Source organism: Perkinsus marinus, assembly GCF_000006405.1.
Source record: "Perkinsus marinus ATCC 50983 genomic scaffold scf_1104296964148, whole genome shotgun sequence".
Lineage (NCBI taxonomy): Eukaryota > Perkinsozoa > Perkinsida > Perkinsidae > Perkinsus > Perkinsus marinus.
In genome coordinates this window covers 13,435-23,487 of record NW_003204792.1, presented here as the reverse complement: position 1 = coordinate 23,487, position 10,053 = coordinate 13,435, and the positions used below count along the sequence as shown (strand labels likewise).

The 10,053-nt window shown below is 46.8% G+C and overlaps 3 protein-coding genes and 1 non-coding gene across 4 annotated transcripts in view; 3 read left to right on the top strand and 1 right to left on the bottom strand.

Annotated features, from left to right (window-relative positions):
- The window catches only part of Pmar_PMAR007562 (hypothetical protein), a gene marked incomplete at both ends in the record, with an annotated part of 1,641 nt that extends 1,547 nt beyond the window's left edge, over positions 1 to 94 (top strand). Inside the window, 2 exons of the mRNA XM_002770946.1 lie at positions 1 to 7; positions 69 to 94. The exon at positions 1 to 7 is cut by the window's left edge and continues 4 nt beyond it. Of these exons, the coding sequence (XP_002770992.1) occupies positions 1 to 7; positions 69 to 94 (33 nt within the window). The remainder of the gene's footprint in view (positions 8 to 68) is intronic.
- Positions 95 to 981: 887 nt separating this feature from the next.
- Pmar_PMAR007561 (hypothetical protein) lies at positions 982 to 4,768 on the top strand (the record flags this gene model as incomplete). The annotated part of the gene is made up of 15 exons (XM_002770945.1): positions 982 to 1,025; positions 1,069 to 1,180; positions 1,443 to 1,579; positions 1,823 to 1,921; positions 2,378 to 2,514; positions 2,562 to 2,615; positions 2,919 to 3,053; positions 3,101 to 3,197; positions 3,241 to 3,407; positions 3,571 to 3,665; positions 3,707 to 3,806; positions 3,855 to 3,927; positions 4,197 to 4,315; positions 4,401 to 4,520; positions 4,562 to 4,768. 15 exons carry the CDS (start codon positions 982 to 984, stop codon positions 4,624 to 4,626), a joined length of 1,554 nt encoding a protein of 517 aa, XP_002770991.1. The 3' UTR covers positions 4,627 to 4,768.
- A 553-nt stretch (positions 4,769 to 5,321) lies between these two features.
- Pmar_PMAR007560 lies at positions 5,322 to 5,393 on the bottom strand. Its single transcript has one exon. It is a non-coding gene; the product is annotated as a tRNA-Ala (tRNA).
- Positions 5,394 to 9,381: 3,988 nt separating this feature from the next.
- The window catches only part of Pmar_PMAR007559 (conserved hypothetical protein), a gene marked incomplete at both ends in the record, with an annotated part of 890 nt that continues 218 nt past the window's right edge, over positions 9,382 to 10,053 (top strand). The window contains 5 exons of the mRNA XM_002770944.1: positions 9,382 to 9,463; positions 9,513 to 9,595; positions 9,641 to 9,765; positions 9,816 to 9,927; positions 9,979 to 10,041. Coding sequence (XP_002770990.1) covers positions 9,382 to 9,463; positions 9,513 to 9,595; positions 9,641 to 9,765; positions 9,816 to 9,927; positions 9,979 to 10,041 — 465 coding nt within the window. The remainder of the gene's footprint in view (positions 9,464 to 9,512; positions 9,596 to 9,640; positions 9,766 to 9,815; positions 9,928 to 9,978; positions 10,042 to 10,053) is intronic.

Sequence of the window (10,053 nt, the reverse complement as noted above, 5' to 3'; positions counted from 1 at the left end):
TGGTGCGGTGGGCCAGTGCTCCCAGTTATCATCAAGCTCTACTCTGTTGGAATATATCGCAAGTTCAGAACTTATGTCAAGGCCCAGTGGTTGAGAGGAGATCAGTGGTATTATTGTAACAGACGAATTTTACAGTATTATTCTCGGTCACGTGTGTTCAACTCTAGGGCATCGGTGCCGAGCAGCTCGTCATACGTGGGCGTGTCTCAGAGCCTATATCCGGATATAACATTTTTCTAATGTATACTATTCTACGGCATCGGCGCTGAGCACTTCTCTATACGAGAGTGTGTCGTAGTGCTCCTATCCTGATATATATTTACATGTATACAACTCTAAAACCGTTACACATCAGTCTGATTGAGGTCTCTGTAATCTGGGATGGACTATGGAGACCGACTGTCGACTCGCATGCCATGCTGTAGTGGCATAGGCGAGAAAGAGGGTGGCCCTTTCAAGAATCAAGGCGACACATTCTTCTCCATTTTGTCCATTTCGGCTAGTCGTTGAATCACACACTCTGGTATTATTGCGTTGTCTCGTATCATTTCGATAATGTACAGAAAATTTCCTAGAAATCTGCGGAGATCATTTCCGCAGTGTAAATCCCAACTTGTCCAACCTAGTCCTCCCACACTACTTTCTCTGTAGGTATGCCTACGTGTATGGTACAGCTAATAGGTCATACGTTGGCCTCTATTTTGACTATGTACAAAACGCATCACAACCTGAGGGAAGGATTGTATATAACTGCGGCACAGCCGCTGGCAGACCCAATGGTTTGGTTGAGTAAGTGTGGGATTACAAGCCGTATTATTCAATATCAATATAGAATGTTATCAACTACTCGTTCATGACCTATGGACACTTTCCAACTCATCGAATAATCTATAGACGGTCTATACTCGAGTGTTAATGATAGAGCTATCCAGCTTTTTGCTGGTATAGGAGTACTGCTATCAGGAGAAGAAGACGTTCCTGATGGATGTCCTTCTTGAGAAGTTGAGTTCGCGTCGATCTACCACGTAGTTCATCATAGTATCCGGTATCGTTCGCGGCCCTTTGCAGATACCTACATGGCTTGATACAGTTCGTGAGTCCTAATGACTGTCACTACGGTGCTACGCAGCTTTTGAAGTCTGTGGTGGCGAGGGAGAAGAACCCTCCTTTTGGGCTAGGGGTAGGTCAAAACGCGCATCATCTATACGTTAGAATTACATCAGTTGAGCTCTCGAAACACATATTCGCGAAAAAATCGAAGTTCATGTTTTCCAGGGAAAATATGAAAATAAGCTTATCCGTACCCTTTATCGAGTGTTCCGGTTGTGACTTTCTTGCAGTCGGGAAATGTTGAAATAAAGCTCATGCCGGGATTCCCGGCCCGGGAATCGAACCCGCAACCCTTACGAAGGTCTAGTATCGAATTAAGACTTTTCATATAGGTTCTCACTCAATTCCAGGAGGGCAAGGAGGTTCTGGCGTTTCTGCCGACATTTTCTAAAGACGGTTATGATGCGAATTTGCAGTTTTTCGTGAATAGCATGCAGGCAGGCGCGCCGTGGGAACGGAGCTCGCAGTGGTGAGTGGGCCTTCACGCGCCACAAGATTAGTGTATTTTCGTGGCGCGCGGTCAGGTATAGCAGCCCAGAGCACTCCACAACCCATGGCATCTACTGTTCTCAGAGTGAATATCTCATGCTTGTCGATGTCCCCTTTGGTGAGCCACATCGAATGGCACAACCGTTGATCACTGTCGGTCTCCAGCATATCCGTCTGCGTATAACCCTTGGGATCTCACGGGCCCGATGGTGCCTCCTGTGAGGTTGAATATGACCACACAAGGGGGACTGGTTGTTCAGCTGAATTCTGAATCGACCAACTCGTTGACCGCCTTGAAACGTGTCGACTTACCGCTTAACAAGTAAGTTCCACTGGGCCTTCCCGCGGAGCTCCCTATGTGTTACGTATGAACTTTGCTCTGACGCCTCTGTAACGCGGAATAGGTCTCTGGTTCGAGTCCCAGGCTCGGTATTTTTCATGAAGATTATTGTTTTTGAATCCGGAGATTCACCCCATGAATATTACTATACTCTTTGGATTGAATCTTTTGCCGTGTTCAAACTCTCCCTGGTTGAATGCCAATTTGAGTCATACCACTACTACTTCAATTTCGTGATCACCTTCGATGTGATTTATTCCCGAGTGGCGGAGGCCTTGGGACAGTGTAATCCGCGGATGCGTTGTGATGTCTTAGGCTTGTCGCCTTGTGCAACTTTTCGTAGTGGAGTAAGCCATAATATATTCCAACACTGTAATTGATAAGCTCCGTTGAATACCTATGCCTTAGCTTTATCTGATGGAATTGTATCTCTTTCAGTGTCTCGGCGGAGTCCGTAGGAGGTGCCGGTAACAACGTCGCTGGAGCTTCCACTATAGTGGACTTTGGAGGCTTCCCATCTCCCTCAGCTATGCCTGGCAATGTGGCTGCGGTCTCGACGTTTGCCACACTACGATGTGAGTCGATACTCGCATTGATATGATGATGTTATGTCGTTGTTCAGGCCAGTATGAGAGCGCTGTTTCTTCTTTGCTTGACTGCAGTTTCAGCTACACAAGTGAGAAGGACGCATGTTGTGGTTCTCCAGTATACTAGAGCAGTGTTGGAATATATGCTTGGTTTACTCAGCTGAACTCAAGAGTTTCCTATGAAATTTAAACACGATTTAGGGTAGAAATGTACTAGCCAAAATATTCAGAGAGTTCTCATGTTGTCATCAATACACGTAGTTTACCATGTGCATATTTTCCCACACTCAATTAGTGATCGGTGGATGCGAAGATCCTGCATTCTGGCATTTGCACAGTGAAAATATTTCCCACCTTTCGCATTACACCAGCGTCAGTGTTTACTATTTCAGCCGATTCGGAGCCGCTGAGCAGAGTGGCGCAGTTCTCTCGAAGTGCTTGTTCTGATATGATCGGGAACAATGTGTGGTCGCATATGGAACACTCTGAGGATCTCAGTATGGGCTACCCTGAAATTTCAGAGGCTAGTAAGCTGAGATGATATCGATCATTCGGGCGAGCGCTAATGACGTAGGTTCGGGATATTATGATGACTACTGTTTGAAGGAGTTCGAAGATGGACGGCTCGTTTGGTCGATGTCAATGCTGCCGTTGGAATGTCGGAACACCGAGTAAGTCACTGTGTTGTTTGCACGCATGCACAGGTGGTTTCAGTCTCAAAGGGCAGGGCCAGGCGGCGTATATGGTGTTGCGAGGAGTTCCTAATGTGGCTTGGTATCTGTATGGTACATATCCTTCTGCTGGTGACTGTAACTCTAATACGGACTGGGATGGGAGCATATTTCAGCAAGTGCAACAGGATTGCAATTCGAGAGAAGGAAGTAAGCTCGTGTGCGTACTTATCTGAGCTCAGGAGTTTATTTAGGGATTCGAGTATAAGTATTACAAACCACGAACAGTTTTCTACCAGAAATGTAAACATGAAAATTTCCCAAGAATTTCCATATTGTCACCAACACGATGTGTATACTCAGCTCGCTTTAGGTTGGGTATGTGTAGCACCGGGCGCTTGCACAATTGAAGTAAAACCGACACCACGCACTGACTTCACCTGGGTGGCCTATGTCGTTGTCATCATAGTAAGCAAGCACATCTCTCGTTATGTGAACTATTCATATAGGTGGTGGCGATCATAGCTGCGTCTCTGCTCATTCGAGCAGTGTGTTCTCGAGACGGTCTCACTTCAGCTGGCGCTGTATTAGATGCCAAGTCCTCGGGAGGTGGTCTCTGAATGGCAGAAATAGTGACGATTATGGTTTTGTGATCAGGTGTGGTGACACTGTCTGGAGGTTCCAGCACTGATTCTGTCAGTCAAGCTCGACTACGAAGGGAAACCCAAAGGTAGGACGTTATGACGGTTCTCCAATATCCTTTGAGTTAAACGAACACCGTCTGATCTCACGTAGAATGTGAGATTAATAACAGCTTAAAAGATCTATGTAAGTTCAACAGTATCAAACTAGCACACTCGACACTGCATACACAATACTAAGTAAATTGTGGGGGACAATATTTTGTGTCATCCTGAGACCATAACTTTTTCCCTTCTCATTATCGAAATCTGCTGAATTCAGCACAGAGTGTCCTCGTCTGGACCTAGTTGGTATCAGGCAATCGAATCCTGACATGCATTTCGACATGCCAGCGGAGAAGGTAGCGAAAGTCGTGGCAGCTGCTAAGGCTAGGGTGCACGGCAATGATAGTTGTCGAAGCTTTGATGCTAATGAGAGTGAGTTCGGAGGGGTGTGGTATGAGATTACATATAGGCTTACTTGGTTGGACATCCAACAACGTGGTAGATTTATTTCCCACAGGTCCACTGAGCGAAGGCTCTGGCTTCATGAGCACGCCAGTTTCTCGGCATAACTCATCCGTTTTGGGAGAAGAGTCTTCTGAGACTCTCAAGCAACGATACGTCCGCCAGAAATTCACAAGTAAGTTTATTTCCATCTCTGAGATTTTCTATTGCTTGTAGATCCTCGTAGTGTGCCCAGGGGCGCACTTGACCCATCACGACGGGTGGTGGTAAGGCGACGATAACTGTTTGCGGAAGATTTCACTGTTTAGTGCATGCATGAACGACTTCCTCCATTCTTGGGTATCTGGGTGTGCGTATCCTATTCATAACATAATCTTCGCTGCGCGTAATTTCCTTCAACGTTACTCTCTTACGTATTGGTGCAACACCGGTGGTGTTGCGTTATCAGTTGGTTCTTCCCATCTGCACTGTGGACGAATCGGTGTGGCCAGCGTGAATTCCTCGTTCGATTTACTTGACGAGTGATAGGATGAGAGGATTACCATTGTGGGAATCGCGGGAGGGGGAAATATTTTGAGTCTATACAGGATGCTAAAAGTAGGATGCGCCTTGGTCGTGTAGCTCCAAGCCAGTGGTAATTATCCGGAAGTTGCATTCCTGAATAAGCAATCCTGGAAGTTCCGATCCATGTTCCATACCACTATAGTATTAGTCGTAGATTGTCAAAGCAAAATGCTGAATATGGTTACTTATCCTCTTTGGTTCCAAACTGGTAGCCTGGGAATGGGTTCGCATCTGTTCTGCTAATTCATTGTTTTGAAAAATCCGGTGCAGGAGAAATACTATTCTTATGATGCGAACTCCAGCCGTATAGTTAAACTCGTAAACCCGAATGCATCATCGGTGGAGCAACGGCGAAGTATATGACTAATAGGTTCACATCAATTCAAAATCGGCAAGACGCGTTACGAATATCTGGACGTACCGGGATTTGAACCCGGGGCCTTCTGCATGCGAAGCAGACGTGATACCACTACACCATACGCCCTGATGAGCTTATTAGATAGTGGAGGCGCTCATACCGTACCAGCGGAGTAATCAGGAACTTCCCGATCCTCAGTCGGTCTCAGTGTTGGTTGAAGCCAGAGGCTTACTCCTAAGAAGCGATGCTCCCTGCTTCATTGAGAACTTGTTCACCTGTAGGTCTCCATGAAGCTCATGAAACATCATGGGGCGTATGAATATTAAAGGTTGCACTCATTTCCGGCTGGTTACGGGTAAAGGCTTCATCGGGTTCTGAGGTCGACACAATCTCGTCAGGGACACCTGAAGGCACATCTTTGGAGCACCCAGTGGGTCCTGAGCATGCAACTCAGCGCTCAAGTCGAGTAGGTTTTGGAACTCGTTACGCGGCAACTTGCACAGTCTCATGCGCAACACAAGACTTAGCACACAGAGCTTAGCGCTCAGGTCTGTTCTGAACGGACTGCGTCGTAGCCATCACACAGCTAGCACCAGGCACTGTTTCGGCGTTGCCGAGAGGCTATCGAACCCGAAGCGCCGTTTCCGCTGTCAGTAGCATGAGATGACTGATGTGTTCCTGTCTCGTGTCTGGAGGGACGACTGCGCTGAGTTTTGAACCTCATCCTAATACTCTTTCATTACACGTATCTACAGGTCCTCGACGGTCCTCCGCATTGTAGATGTAACACTTTCATGTCACATGAAATGAGACATGAATCATGAGTCTATACCGTCCGGGGCCATTGAGGAGCCTTTAACGCAGAAAACGGATGAGGGAATGCGTTAACGATGTAAGTTTACGCAGGACACACAGTTGCATACACATGTGAGAACTCAGAGAAACATACGCTACGACCAAAGAAAACAGTGAAATTTGACGCACGTTGACAATCGTTGCAGGGTTACATCTATTACAATATAGACTAACCTCAATTTCATTGAATCTATTCTGGACTTCCGAATCGATCCTAGCATCGCGTTATACGTGTAATTAGCTATTCTAGAATCCATTCTGAGTTTCGAAATCGGTATAATGAACGACCCCTATTCCTAAATCGGTTCCGATATCGATTATTTGGGCGTGCGCTTTCTACGACGAGTAATAATTCACGGGGAGTTCACTAAACTGCTTAGGATCCATCTCAGGGCTGATCTCGTCGAGCTTTACTAAACTCCCCCGTCAATCTCGAAAGCTTCAGATCTAAGCTTCATTACCTCAGCTGAGGAATCTCCTGTGCCAAGGCTACCGCCAGGTTTTGCGATATACTGTACTTCCTTCTGCTGCGATGAGAAGACAAAAGATTGGTATGACTAGCGTTGCTTATTGATGATGTTATTTGGTTCCGATATCACCTTTCATGAGATCCCTGTGGGAAATCATGCACATGGTGAACTATGTGTCGGTGAAAATATGAAAATCCTGAGGAAATTCTTGGGAGCAATTGTTGCTTTCTGCAAACTTCTATGTGAAATTCCATGGTTAGTGAGGAAATCGCTGAGCTCCGCTGAAGAGAAACGAACATATATTCCAACACTGTGTGTTAGAGGTGGTTGCATGCGCTGAGTTTCGTCGGAGTTATTCATTTCATTATTAGTTGAGGAGGGTAACGAGTTGCATTGTCATTCTGGAGGCATCGGGCTCAAATCCTTGCAGGTTTTCCTCGACTATGATTATTCCTCTCATCATAGCCGTCCTCGCCTTTCCCTCTGTTGTTGCCGTTGCCGGGGATGTCGCCGTCCTCGAGAAATGCGTTGTTAAAAGCAATACCGACGTGATTGCGGTGGGATGGCAAAGTGGAAGCTCGACAGGTGATGCACGACTATTATAGTGACAACCATCTGGGTCGAGAATTGCTGCTCTCAGTGTTGCGATATATTTTTGCTTTCTTCAGCTGAGCTTTTAGGAGGTTCCTCACTAGTTATAGGATCCGCGGGGGACTTGACAGGAATAAAAAATTTGCCCTAAAATGTCCATATTGTCATCGAAGTGTTCATTTTCTCCCCACACGGGTGTTCATGTTATTAGACCCTCTTGCGAGAAAATCCCAAATCTCACTTTGCGATTCGTAGAATGTACGTTTGTTGTTGATCTGATAGCACCGTTCAACAGGCACTGTTAACAAAAACGCGGTCATTTCTGACAGCGGCCACCCCTCGGTAAAGTGCGACTTCACCACGGCTGAGTCCTACCCGGCGCAAGTGGCGCTGATGATGACATTCAAGGAAGGTAGTCTTGTTGTGGTTACGCTGGTTCGTAATCGGCTATTTTATAGGTGACCATGTTGTTGGTGCTCCGGACGTGCAAGTGATTGAGATGACACGTAGGGCTTTTAGAACGAGTTGGGGGAGTTTTGGTATGCCGCACGCAGCGCACGCGACTCTTCTGGAACGTACACTGCTGATATCCTATGGCTGGCACAGAGCGATCACCCCTAGGGACGGAAGTAGGGGCAGTCTATCGTGTTGGAGAATGATGCTCGCTTCCTCACTGAGCTCGGGAGTTTCCTCATTAATTATAGAATCGGGTAGAAGTGTATGGAAACCACGAGGAAATTCCGAAAATTTCCTCATAATTTTCATATTGTCACCAACACATGCAGTTTTCCCACACTGGCGACCTTAGATATGACTTGACGATCTTGGTGGGAGATAGCATGATGCCAACAGGCGTGCAGCAGCCGCTAGGGGCTGTCCCTTTCGAGTTCCACCAGGTAGATGATTTACGCGAGTTACGGTATGAAAATACGGTCAAGTTCAGATGACCAAGGACGCGTTGAGCAAGAGCAGCATCCCAGGGAGTGGCGACCTTAGTACCACTACGAAATCGGCTGGTATTGATAAAACTTGTCGACCTGATGGATTCCCGCATGTTCAGCTCGCTATCTTCCTCTACCGTTGATCGCCCACACGTTCAAGCCAGCGCAGAAGACCCCACCGTTCGTCATCACCGCGGTGTTTGTTGTAGAGGGCGTACGGCTAGAAGTGTTACACGGTCTGCTTTGTAGGCTCTGACTACTGTCATCCCGCTGCTGGCTTTCTTGAGGGGGTTGGGGTTACTCAAGGTCAACATGGAATTGTGGAAAATCGACGTGCATGGGGTAGGACGATAGGCAGATTTTGACGTTTATGTGCGCGTTCAGATGGTGTTTTTCGGCACGCTCGCGGCGTATTTGGCGGTACTCGGAATGTTTTTTCTTTTTCTCAATCTCATCCAGACGATGATTTTGTGTTCGCTTCTGTTGCCAATTGCGATCATCTCGGGAAACAAGGTGCGTGTGCATGCGTGCAAATAATCAATACCAACTTTTGGTAATTTTTTGTGCAGGTATTGTGTCAAAGTAGAGCCGACAGAGTGAAGACAGATTGAGAGAAGTGGAGTCTCGTTTTTACAGCTGATGTCTTTCTCGGCGGATGGTGTATAGTGTTGAGTTAAAATAGAGTTGGCGGGGATCGAACCTGCGATCTCACGTAACGATAGTTGAGGAAATACGAGCCTAACAAGTTCGCGAGAGGAGACCTTTAATACGCTATATAGAGAACCGAGTACTCTAAACTAACCTTTGTCGTGGTTGTATGGGTTGAAGATTACGAGCAGTTGACTTACCGGCGACAAGACTTTGAACACCTGGACTTTCAAAGGGGAGGGTGAAGCAGAGATGCATGTAAGGATGTTGAGGTCCACTCATATAATATCGCGGCAAGATACCATACACTGAATTCGGTATAGTTGAAAGTGGATAAAGCTATCGAGGTGTCCTATAGAGTTTCAAAAGTGCTCCCAGGCTCAAGTTTGACATGTGAAAACCAATCTAAGATCTACTGAATACGCTGTGTGGTGGTATTGTGTCGAAGGGGACAGAATGCGATTTTAGCGTTACCAGAATTAGCCACAACGAAGATACTTCTATCTCTTATTGCTGCTCATAGCGTCGTCTCTTCGTAGTGGTCTTGATGAGATTTGTCCAGTAGAGGATGGTTGAATTGCAGTTTGGTTAAGTTGTACCTTCATCTGGATGCTTTCTCGTTCTACTGCTCGCTGTGCCCCCGCCGCCCTTGCTGGCATTCGTCAGCGTGCCATGCAGACTGGCCTTAAAAGTACGTAGTCGGTGGTAATTTTCATTAGGAAGTTCTTCCTTCCCCTCAGAGTTCATAGCGTTCCCTGAGGTCACTGATGAGCGTGTTATCCCCGCTGTTGCTAAGGTCCTCAAGGAGAAGATCGCCCAACCCGTAGGGAACCTGCTTCGCATCTCACCTGTGGTATCTTCGATATAGGTGCTGGTTGGTGATCGCGAGGCGGCTTACAAGTGCGCGAAGGCTAACAACGTGTCTCTTGAAGGTGTGAGGATCATTGACCCTTCCCTTCACCCTGAAGTCGTCGAGCAGACAGCAACTGTCTTGTGGGTCTACTGGATCTAGGAAGTGGGGAAGTTACGGTATGAATGCTCAGGTTCCAGAAGCGTCAGAAGAAGGGTATGACTCTCGATGCTGCTCTTGATACTGTGAAGAACTCCCCTCTCATGATGGCCGACTTGATGTTGACCACTGGTCACGTTCAAGGAGTAATTCAACACCCACCTACTGGAAGGAGTTATTATTATTTGTCATTTTAGTGTGTCGCCGGAGCCTCTCATACCTCTGCTGATGTGGCCAGAGCCGCCTTGCAGACTGTTGGTGTAAGCATGCAA